General features: G+C 44.4%; 1 protein-coding gene across 1 annotated transcript; it reads left to right on the top strand.

Annotated features, from left to right (window-relative positions):
- Positions 1–464: 464 nt before the first annotated feature.
- LOC146172504 (uncharacterized) lies at positions 465–1,301 on the top strand. Its single transcript, XM_084585779.1, has one exon. The coding sequence runs from the start codon at positions 465–467 to the stop codon at positions 1,299–1,301; it is 837 nt and encodes a 278-aa protein (XP_084441905.1).
- The last annotated feature ends 11,561 nt before the right edge of the window (positions 1,302–12,862 follow it).

Raw genomic sequence — 12,862 nt, 5'->3', positions numbered from 1 at the left:
ATCACCTCAAGCAAGACAGACGGCATCCTTTATCTTATCGTCACGTGGTACCGCCGTTATCAAGGAGGGCGGTGACGAACTAAGGCTACTTAAGCGGCCTCGGATGTTCGACGGATCGCAGTCCGACGGAGTGCGGAACGAGATGCTAACACCCATGCTTTATTCTAGGTAAGCAATTTGTTTAATTTTGCAACTACCAAACTGATTGAATTCTGTTCACTTCGTCGGACTGCGATCAGCGTACTCTTTGCGTGTTCCGTTCGCGTGTGTCTGGTACAAGTGCTTTTTCTGCCATGGCTTCTAATACTATCGGTTTTTGTTGTGTTTGTTCAAAACTAGTGCCTGATGACAATGGCCTGAAGTGCATTGACTGTAACAGTTCTTATCACTCTGGCAAGTGCTCTGGGGTTGCAAAGAAATCCCTGAAAACTCTGAAAAAATCTGGTTGGGTGTGCCAGACATGTATGTCGTCGAAGTCTGTACATCAGCGCAACACAGAAAATTCGGATACAGATAGTGAAGATGAAGGAAAGCAACCAACGCTGAAACAGCTCATGAAAGCTATCCGTTCATTAGATGAGAAGATTTCGAAAATCAGTTCCAGAGTTGATAAGCTAGACAAAGTTATAGAGTCTCAGAGTCAGAAGAGTGATTCAGTGCTTGAACACATTGAGAATCAAGGACAGGTGATTACTGGAATTGAGGCTTCCATTGAACTTCTCGCTTCAAAGTATGAAGAAATGAAGGTGTCTGTGGCTTCGTATTCTGCTGAGGTGTCTGCATTAAAAGAGAGGTCAGGAGAGTTGGCGGGTTCTCTTGCGGAGCAGGCTAATACGCTGAGTTATCTTAGCACAGCCTTGAATAACCTGGAAGCCTACTCAAGGCATAACAACATAGAAATCCATGGTCTCAAACCAGAGCAAAATGAGGACCTTGAGGTTACATTGAGGTCACTGGCTTGTAGGTTGGAAATTCCAGAGACAACACTTAAATCCGTAGAGGTTGCGCACCGACTATCTGCACAAAAGGACAGGATACCGGCTGTGCTAGTGAAATTTACTTCACATACTGCTCGTGAACTGTGGATAAATAAGCGCTATGCACTGAAGGATGAAGATGTGTACATTAATGAGAACCTACCTGCTCAGACAAAGAAGTTGCTGTGGCAAATAAAACAAGAAGCAAAGAAAAAATCATACAAATTTGTATGGCTGAAAAATGGGAAAATTTTTGTGAGGAAAGTTGAGGGCTCTGGAGCGATAAGAATTGAAAACCTATGTGATATTGATAAGCTCAAATAGCCATGACTGATGACTTCGATTCTTTTGCCGACTGGAACACACATAGAAGTAGTTTGTTTAACTCCCAAGCCAACGCTGCAGTAGATCTTGTCCATATCAACATAAGGAGCATCAAGAAGCATTGGAATTTATTAAATGTCTACCTGTCTGATTTGGCTAGGTACCTTGACATTGTGATTTTGACTGAAACTAATGTTCACCAGTATGAGTCTGACACGTTTATTCTTCCGGGTTTCCAATCCTTCTCTTATTGTCGTGACTCTGGTAGGGGTGGTGGCGTATTAGTATTTGTTAAAGAATGTTGGCACGTTGAAAGAGTATCCTGTGCTTTTTCTGCGGCGGAGGTGGTGGCCCTTTCACTCACTTCCAAAGACGAGACATTTTTTGTGCTGGCAATATATCGCCCTCCTAACTCAATACTCGATGTATGTTTTTCTGAACTTACAGAATTGTTAAATCGACACCATCAAATTAATCTGATAATAGCAGGAGACCTTAATATTGACATTTCAGAAACAAGGAAGCCTGGTGTTGAGTGCTATTTAGACTTAGTTGCCTCATACGGAATAGAGAATATGATTCGTAGTTATACTAGGGAAGAGGTAATGGGCACTAGACTTACTCAGTCGTGTATCGACCATATAGCAGTTAGACTCCCGAATTATGACGTTAACGCTGCAGTAATACGAAAAAAAGTGGCAAATCATTATTTCACTGTGCTTTGTGTGCTCAAGCACGATAGGGAAACGTCAAGTCAGACTGTTAGAACGATAAAAATTATCGATAACAATTGTTTGGACAACCTCGTTCAAACTTTTAACTGGAAGATACTGTTAACTCAAAATCACGTTGATGCTTATAACTCTTTAGTAGCTAAGTTTGATGAGCTGTATGCCAGTTCCACAAAGGAGGTTAAAATCAGGTTAAGGAATCCTGAGAAGAAATGGATAACGAATGATATACTGAAATTATCTCATCAAAAAGACAAACTTTGGAGTGCGTATAAACAAGATGTCGGGAATCTAGCCTTGAAAGAGCAATACAGGGCACATCGTAATAAACTTACTGCTGCACTGAGGCTAGCAAAGAAGCAATATTTTTCTGCGGAATTTTCTAGGTGTAGCAAGAATAAAAGGAAAACCTGGAATCTATTAAATGAGTTATTAGGTAGACAGAAAAAACCTAATTTGGATGAGAATTTGCGTTGTACTTTCGGAGAAGTGGATTCTGCGATCGTTGCGAATTCTTTTAATGACGCGTTTCTATCATCCATTAGGGAGCTGAAAACGCGAACTAATGATTCTACCATCCCCTACCAAGGCAAGAAAACAATCAATTCGGCCGCGTTTCCACCTGTTGATGACGAAGAGTTGTGGAACCTTATTCAGACGCTACCAGATAGCAAACCACCAGGATACGATAGGATTAGGTTGCGTGATTTGCGGAGCAATTACTCCATACTTAAAGAAGTACTTTTACATATACTCAATGGTTGTTTTAATACAGGAGACATACCGCCAGGTCTTAAGATCTCAGTTTTAAGACCAATTTACAAGTCGGGAAAAAAGTCTGATCCAACCAACTACAGACCGATTGCCATACTGCCGGTCATTAGCATCCTGATGGAAAAAATTGTCCACCAATATATGACATCTTTTTGTGAAAAGTATTCATGTTTGAGTACTACACAGTATGGTTTTCGTCGTAATATTGGTACGGTTGAGCTTCTCGAAGATTGCTGCGATTTTATCAATGGTAATTTGGATGAGAATTTATGTGTTTTTGGGTTATTTATGGATTTATCGAAAGCATTCGATACCGTAGAACACTCTGTTTTGTTAAAAAAATTGGAAAGTGTTGGATTCCGTGGTCCATATCAAAAATATTTTGCAAGCTATCTGTCTAATCGTAAACAAGTAGTAAAAATTAATGAATCATTTAGTACCTTTTCTGATATTCAGTACGGCGTACCACAAGGTTCTGTTTTGGGGCCCTTCTTGTTTAATATTTATGTAAACGATATGGTTGACTTAAAATTAAATGCAAGGTTATTTCAGTATGCTGATGATACGGCATTAGTAATATCCCATGAATCAAGCCCACAGGCACTGAAACTACTTCAGTACGATGTCAAAAAATAGTAGATTGGTTTTCTGGAAATCAAATATACATAAACAAAAAGAAAACTGCGTTGATATGTTTCCGAAATCCGCACAAGAATGTAGATCTTTCCGCGTCGATTCTTTTGCATGGTAGTGACTGTGCCAATTGTGACTGTTCGCTGCTGCCCTACTCGAACAGTGTTAAATATCTCGGCCTGTATCTTAATTCTAATATGTGTTGGTCGTCTCAAATTGACCACTTATTAAAGCGAATGCGTTCCCTTTCTGTGCAGCTGTATCGTATAAAATACACTGCACCTGTAAAGTTGCGTCAGACTGTGTATAAATCTTTGGGAGAATCTATGCTTAGATACGGCATTTCTGTCTATGGATCATGTGCGCCCTGTAAGATTAGGAAGGTTGATAAGTTGTTGTGCAGAATCTCCACTAATTTGCTGTATGGAACTGCTTATGAGAAGGCTGACTACAACACCAGGATGGCTGAAGCAGGTGTTAGTCCCCTGCATGACTTGTACGTGCAAGTGGTAATTCTAAGAAATTACTTTTCAAACCAGTTCAAACAACCAGATAAAAAACCAGAGTCCCTTAGGCACATAGCACGTTACAAGGTACCAAGGGTTTATACCAATTATGGCAAAAAAACACGACAGTTTTATATTCCTTACTATTTCAACAAACTACCAGCACATGTGTTGGGTTGCGATTCTATGAAGGCTACTAAATCTGCACTGAAAGCGTGGATTGCAGGTCGCGAAGAAAGCTATCAAGCTTCTTTGTAATTTATGTTCGTTTTTTTTTTCTCTTCTTTTTTTGCCGATTTCATTACGTTTATTGACTACAGGTTTCAGTGTCTTTTAGCTATTGATTGTACTGAGAAAACTATATATGCATTGTACCAGTTTTTGTTTGTTTTTCTTTTTTGACTGACTGTGTACTATCAGCGTTTTTATATTGAATGCATACCGCTGTGACTGCCGTTGCCCGCCCACAAGCGCTTGCGCTTCTGCGGGCACCCGCTATTTTTTTGCATGTATATTTCTCGCAATAAAGTTCATGTATGTATGTATGTATGTATGTATGTATGTATGTATGTATGTATGTATGTATGTATGTATGTATGTATGTATGTATGTATGTATGTACATACATGTATGTATGTATGTATGTATGTATGTATGTATGTATGTATGTATGTATGTATGTATGTATGTATGTATGTATGTATGTATGTATGTATGTATGTATGTATGTATGTATGTATGTATGTATGTACGTACGTACATACATGTATGTATGTATGTATGTATTGGTCATATTGAGGGTTTCGCGTTCCGACAGCCCATGGTTGCGCGCAGCCACACGCCTGATTAGTCCAGCAACCTGCTTGGTCTGTCTTTGCAAGAGCTGAAGGGTGGCGGTTGCATCAAGTGCGTTGTTAATGAGAAGGCCGAGAATCTTCATCTGAGACACGGACAACTAGCCGCTGCAGTTTCTGGGGCACGAACGGCGCACATTTCGCCCGCCATAAGTCCTCGTCTGTCTCCGCCGAACGTTCTCGAAGTTTTTGTTGATGGTGTTCATACCCTTGCACTCGTCGATACAGGGGCCACTCTCTCCGTCATTCGCGAAAGTTTTTGTCGCTCGCTTCATAGTCACCACCCCGCCTTCTGAACTCTCTCTTCGCACAGCCAGCGCCGATTCCGTTCGTCCGTCTGCTGCTTGCACAGCGCGTGTCGTTATCGCGGACGTCTGCTTCGTCGAGTTTGTAGTGCTTGCGTCATGCTCGCATGACTTAATTCTTGGCTGGGATTTCCTGTCCCGCCACAATGCTGTTATTGACTGCGCCCGCGCCCACGTCGCCTTCTCTGCACTCTGTGATGCGGTTCTTGACGACGCGCCGTCTATTTCTTGCGTCAAACTTGTTGTCGCCGACGGCACCGACATTCCGCCCAACTGTGCTGTGATTGTTCCCGTGTGTGTACCCTTTTCCTTAGACGCGACTGTTCTTTTTGCGCCTTCTCCAATGTTCGCTCCTCGCCGAAAACTCCTCTTTGCTATCATCGGTATTAACCGCGGCGCCGCTGACATTGTTGTTGCGAATGCCTCAACCGCTGTGGTCCCGCTACTTAGTGATGAATGCCTTGGCCATATTGAAGTTGCTGACCTCATCTCACCGTTTGATGTTGACGGGTATTTACCACAGAGTGCCCACGTAGCCTCCCTAACGCCAATTACTGCGTCTTCCGATATACCCAGTTGGGACCTTTTTCAATCATCTGTGGCCAGTAACCTCGACCCGACTCACCGTGAGCAACTGTTTGCTCTCCTCAACCAGTTCCGTTCTTCGTTTGACGTGCAGACAACTTCCTTGGGCCGTGCGACCGAGGTTGTTCCCCACATCGACACTGGCAGTCATGCCCCTCTTCGCCAGCGCCCCTAGCGTGTTTAGCCTACGGAGCGCCGTGTAATTGCTAACCAAGTCAACGACGTGCTACAACGGGGTGTAATTCAGCCTTCATCTAGTCCGTGGTCGTCTCCCGTGGTACTTGTAAAAAAGAAGGATGGCTCCATAAGATTTTGCGTTGACTACCGCCGTCTTAACAAAATTACACGTAAAGACGTATACCCACTACCCCGCATTGACGACGCCATCGATTGTTTACAAGGAGCCGAGTTCTTTTCGTCCCTGGACCTGCGCTCTGGTTATTGGCAAGTCCCTATGGCTGAGTCTGACCGCCCCAAGACAGCCTTTGTTACCCCTGATGGACTATATGAGTTCACTGTGATGCCGTTTGGTCTTTGCAACGTTCCTGCTACGTTTGAGCGAATGAGGACAACATCTTACGCGGCCTCCGACGCTCCGACGTCTACTAACTTCACCGCCCAATCTCCGCCATTACGACCCATCCGCTCCTACAGAGGTGCACACTGACGCCAGCGGCATCGGTCTCGGTGCTGTCCTCGCTCAACGCATATCTGGCTTTTCTGAATATGTAGTTGCTTACGCTAGCCGAGCGCTAACGAAAGCTGAATCTAACTACACCGTCACGGAAAAGGAGTGTATTGCAATCGTGTGGGCCTTAACAAAGTTTCGTCCCTACTTATATGGCCGCCGCTTCAACGTTATCACTGACCACCATGCCCTCTGCTGGTTGGCTTCCCAGAAAAACCCTTCAGGACGCCTCGGCCGCTGGGCTCTTTGCCTTCAAGATTTTGACTTTGACGTGATATATCGATCGGGACGCAAACACCCCGACGCTGACGCCTTGTCGCGCTCGCCGCTGCCTCCTTCTTCACCCTCGGACTCGATATTTGAACCCTCCGTTGCAGCCCTTACTTCCGACGATCTTCCTTTTGAACAACGCCGAGATCCCTGGATATCTCCACTCCTAGACGTCCTCACTGCGACCTCAACATCTTCATTACCGCGAGCCCTTCGTCTCCAAGCTTCCCATTTCATGATCCGGGGTGGCCTGCTGTATCGCAAAAGCTATCGCCCGGATGGTCGCAAATGGCTCTTGGTCATTTCTCGCCATCTTCGCACAGAAATGTGTGCCCATCACCATGCCGACCCGCAAAGCGCACATGCTGGCTTGTTGAAAACATACGAGCGTCTCCGCCAGCGGTACTACTGGCGGGGGATGTACAACTTTGTCCGTCGCTACATTCGCTCCTGTACTGCTTGTCAGCAGCGGAAGTCTTCTCCGCGTCCTCCGCCGGACCATTAGAGCCATTGCCTTGTCCAGCGCGACCCTTCGATAGTGTCGGAATCGACCTCTATGGGCCTCTTCCATCTTCGACATCAGGCAACCGCTGGATAATAGTCGCCGTGGATCACCTCACTCGCTACGCGGAGACTGCAGCCCTGCCTACGGCTAGTGCTCGTGACGTCGCCTCCTTTATCCTACGTCACGGGGCTCCTCGTGAACTTCTCAGTGACCGCGGTTGCGTCTTCCTATCACAAATGGTACACGAGCTGTTGGAAGCTTGCAAAATATTACATCGAACCACCACAACTTACCATCCTCAAACCAACGGCCTCACAGAAAGCTTTAAGCGAACTCTTGATGACATGCTCGCCATGTACGTTTCTTCTCACGCGTTTAATTGGTATCAGGTGCTTCGGTAAGTCACCTATGCCTATGACACAGCGTCTCAGGCAACGACTGGATTTTCCCCCTTCTTTCTCCTATACGGTCGTGAGTCTTCCTGTCTACTGGACACCATACTTCCTCCACCACGACAGTGCAGAGTATACTTCTTTTTTCTGCTGTTGCCCGTAATGCTGAGGAGTGCCGTCAGCTGGCGCGCTCATTCACGTCGGGCATTCAAGATCGTCGCCGACATGAGAGCGATCACGACCCCCAATAAACCCCTCTTCAATATATATATATATATATATATATATATATATATATATATATATATACCTTCTTTCATTTGTACATGCCATGATCTTTTTTCATGATGCTGCGGAGACCGGCGTTATTAGAAGTTACGGAAGAATGATCGCACTCGCCGAGATATCAAAGCTAATCAATAAGCGCAAGGTGGCCGATATAAGGAAGTATAACATGGAGAAAATTGAGCATGCTGTAAAGAACGGGGGAAGCCTTAAAGCGGTAAAGAAAAAATTGGGCATAGGCAAAAACCAGATGTATGCGATAAGGGACAAGGCGGGCAACGTCATCACTAATATGGAAAAGATAGTCAAAGTAGCCGAGGAGTTCTATACAGATCTCTACAGTAGCCAAAGTAGTCAGGACCGTAATGAGATTGGCGGTAGGGAAAAACAGTCAGACGTTCCACCAGTGACGAAGGACGAGGTCAAGAAAGCACTAGAAACTATGAAAAGAGGGAAATCAGCTGGAGAGGATCAGATAACTACAGATTTGCTGAAGGACGGGGGGATATCGTGCTAGAAAAACTGGCCACCCTGTATACGCAGTGCCTGGTGTCATCGACGGTACCGGAATCATGGAAGAATGCAAACATTATCCTCATTCACAAGAAAGAAGACTCTAAGGACCTTAAAAATTACAGACCAATCAGTTTACTGTCTGTTACGTATAAGGTATTTACTAAGGTAATCGCTAATAGAATCAGGACAACCTTAGACTGCAATCAAGCAAAGGATCAAGCAGGGTTTCGGAAACGATACTCTACTATCGATCATATCCACACCATCAATCAGGTGACAGAAAAATGCTCGGAATATAACCAGCCCTCATACATAGCATTCATTGATTACAGAAAAGCATTTGACTCAGTTGAAACCGCCGCGGTGATGCAGGCATTGCGAAATCAGGGGATAGACGAGCCATACGTGAAAGTGCTGGAAGTTATATATAGTGGCTGCACAGCAACCCTAGTTCTGCATAAAGAAAGTAACAAAATTCCCATAAAGAAAAGTGTTAGGGAACACAATCGACTACATCGGCGTCTTTTCAAGCGAACGAGGTGTATTAGCTATCGTTTAAAATTACTAACACAAATAACGCGGAGTTTGCAATGCGATCGTTGACTTCCGAAGCGCAGATCGCGTCCAGTATTTATCGTAGTTGTGTAATGTCGGCTTCAGAGAGTACGGATTAACGAACGTTTACACCTTGTTCAAGTTAGATTCACGGAAAATAAAAGTCAAGCAAGCAGATTTCTCTCAAGCCACGCCGCAGATGCAGTGCGAGAGCTCTGCACATGCTCGGAATGGAGCGGGTGTGCCGAAGTACAAGGAGAACGCGCGGCTGGTGCGGCCCACATATTCCCAGTTTCTTTCTATTTTTCTGCCACAGATGGCGCTTCCCGTCAGGATCACCGCAGATAGTTGTATGCACAGTACCGGGGGTACTAGGATTGAACGGAAAGCTGGAAAAGGACGTGGTGACAGTTAATCAGGACATAAGAAAGTTAAGCCTGGAGAAGCGTTTCGAAGTGGTTGAGGTAAACAGGGAGGTGCATAAAGCAGGTTTTGGTAGGGCTTTTCAGCGAGATGGCATTCATTTTAACAGAAGGGTGGGAGCAGAGATAGGCTGGCGCCTGGCAGGCAGGGCTGTAGCTTTTTTAGGGGGTCCGCGAGGACTCCGTGCACAGAGGTAGTTAGAAGTGAAGCAGAAGGAAGTGTAATAACGGAGGCTGAGCCCCAAAAAATGGCAATGGTCGAGAAAAAAAAGTACAAAAACGAGATGTAACACTAGGATCAGCTACATAAACATGCAAGGAGGTAGAAAAACAGCGAAATGGCTAGCGATAGAACAGCAGTTGAAGGGTGAAAAATAGGTGTGTACGCCTTTTGCGAGGCTCATCTCAGGGATCTAGAAGATCCACCGTTTGTAAAAGGCTACGTCTGGGAAGGGTGCAACAGAACCAGAACGGAAAAAAAGGGTGGAGAAGTAGGTATGTTGATACACCAGGGAACAAATTGGCACAGAATTAAATCATCTTGTAAAGAACATATCTGGGTTTCAGGAACAATTGCCGGCATAAGGACATGACTAGGGGTAGTTTATTTAGGAACAGGACATCAATGCAGGCAAGAAAACAAGAATCTTGTTGAATGTCTCAGTGACGATATAAGCCAGTTTGGAAACGGGGCCAATATTATTCTGCTGGGGGACATGAACGGCAGCATCGACGATCTGGATAGATACACGGATTGTAACGGGAAGCTAATGCTAGATTTCTGTGAGCGACACGATCTAGTTATAGTAAATAGAGAAAGAAAATGTGAAGGCCAAATAACGTGGGAATTCCGCAACAGGCAGACGACCATTGACTACTGTCTATTGTCGCAGGAAATTTATAGCAAGGTCACAAAAATGGAAATAGACGAAGAAGGGGAGTGTAGTCTGGGAAGTGATCATAAACTGATTAGTCTGCAGATGGGGCCCTTGATGAAAAGAGAAATGGAACTTAGACAAAACGTAAACGCAAAATTAAACGACGATCAAATATCGCAGATAACAGCAGACATAGAGGAAGCAATAGAGAAAAGCCCCATGAAAGACTGGGATTATGAACAGGTAGAACTACTCATAAGGAGGAAAATTCAGGAGGTTAAAGTAGCAAACCGCTGGAATGAGAAAGAGGAAGCCACGGAGCTGGTGGAATAAGGAAATCAGGGAAGCTATTGAACAACGACGGGCTGCTTCAAGGGAACACCGAATGGCAAAGAAAGCACAGGTATCTCAGGAGGAAATCGACCAAAATAGGGAATCATATCGACAAAAGAAACTTCAGGTGCAGGCCCTCGTCCAAAGTAAAATAATACAGTCCACCGATCGCTGGGTGGCTGACATACACGATGCCACTAGAGGCGGAGCAAGAAAATTCGGGAACCATATAAGCTGGCTAGGGAAGAAGAATCAAAGAAAGCAAGATTGTGTTCAAGATAACGAGCGAAATTGTTTAAAGGGAGACAACGCAGTGAACTACATTACATCAGTTATAGCCGAGTTATTTATGAGCGATGATAGGGTAATCTTCGCAAATCAGGAAGCAACGCAAGGTAGCAGAATACAAAGCAGCTTAAAACTGACCAATCTAAACCGGAAAAAAGGCAGAAAAAATATTCCTAAAAACACATCTACAGGAATAGATGGAATTCCGATCAAGCTGATTAATAGACTTGGTCCAAATTAAGGAAACGTTGTTAAAAGCTCTGGAAACAGTCATAACGAATAAGCAAATTCCGGACAGCTGGCGGCAGAGTAAAATGAATTTGATTTATAAAGGGAAAGGAGAAAGGATACACATAAAATCCTACAGACCCATTACCATAACATCTGTTATATACATGTTGGCCCTGCAGGCGGTGAAATTAAAGGTGCAAGTATGGGTAGAAAGTAACAAGATACTCGGAGAACTTCAGAACGGCTTTAGAAATGGTAGGCGCTTAGATGATAGCCTGTTCGTGCTTACCCGATGCATCGAAATATCTAGAGTGGAATATAGACCTTTGTATTTGGCCTTTCCTGGACACAAACGGGGCATACGACAACGTAAGCAGGGAACTCCTGTGGAACATATTAAAAGAAGAAGATATCGGTTATGAGATAATAGAGTTCCTACCGGAAATATACCGGGATAACAAAGTAAAAATTACGTGGGAAGGGATAAGAAGTACGGAAGATGTCAAAGTATGCAAAGGATTAAGACAAGGCTGTCCTCTATCACCGCTGCTATTCAAGCTTTATATGATAAACCTGGAACGGAGGATACAAGACAGTAACCTAAGTTTTACTCTGTCATATAGATTATACTCCGTTTCACACATCAGGTGCAACGCAGCGAAAACTACTCAAGTAGTCCGTAAGAAAAATAAAAGGAGGCGTATCACTACGCGCTCGGTTCCTGCGGTTCCTACGGTTCCTGCTCGGTTCCTACGGTTCCTGCGGAAACGGGCTCTATTCCGAGCATCATCATCATCATCAGCCTGTTTATACCCACTTCAGGGCGAAGGCCTCTCCTATATTTCTCCACTTAACCCGGTTCTGTGCTAGCTGCATCCACTTGACCCCTGCGAACTTCTTAATCTCATCCGCCCACTTAACTTTCTGCCGCCCCCTGCTACGCTTTCCTTCCCTTGGAATCCAGTTTGTTACCCTCAGCGACCATCGGTTATCCTCTCTTCGCACTACGTGTCCTGCCCATGTCCATTTCTTCTTCTTAATTTCTACTAGAATGTCAGTAACTTGAGTTATTTCTCTGACCCACTCTGAACGCTTTCTATCTCTTAATGTTACCCCTACCATTTTTCGTTCCATAGCCCTCTGGGTTGTCCTCAACTTAAGTAGAACTCTCTTGGTTAGCCTCCACGTTTCAGCCCCATAGGTGAGTACAGGCAAGATGCAACTGTTGTATACTTTCCTCTTGAGCGATACCGGTAAGCTGCTAGTCATAATCTGCGAGTGCTTGCCAAATGTGCTCCATCCCAATCGTATTCTTCTTGTTATTTCCTTTTCGTGGTCCGGATCTGCGGTTACTACCTGTCCTAAGTAGACATATTCGCCTACTACTTCCAGTATTTCGCTACCTAATGTAAGCTGCTGTTCCTTCCCGAGGCTGTTGAACATTACCTTAGTCTTCTGCATATTGATTTTCAAGCCTACCTTTCTACTTTTCCTGTCTAGGTCATCAATCATTATTTGCAGTTCATCTCCCGAGTTGCTTAGCAAGGCAATGCCATCAGCAAATCGCAGATTACTGAGGTATAAACAACCATTTCACGAGCATACACATTTGCAATAACTTGCTTCGTATGCCTAGACATCTTCGCGGTGCGGATTTTATAGAAAAAATGCGCACCAAAGAACCATTTTCTCAAAAAGAGATGCGCAGCGCGGAGGGCACAGCTAGCGCCATCTAGTGGCACAGCTGGCAAGGTTGTAGGGCAGCGAAAATGCTACACGAACGAAAACTACATGAAAAACATACAAATTC

The sequence above is a fragment of the Amblyomma maculatum genome, unplaced genomic scaffold (assembly GCF_055883805.1).
Source record: "Amblyomma maculatum isolate TAMU_Amacu unplaced genomic scaffold, ASM5588380v1 scaffold_13, whole genome shotgun sequence".
NCBI lineage: Eukaryota > Metazoa > Arthropoda > Arachnida > Ixodida > Ixodidae > Amblyomma > Amblyomma maculatum.
This window is presented reverse-complemented; position numbering and strand designations above follow the sequence as displayed.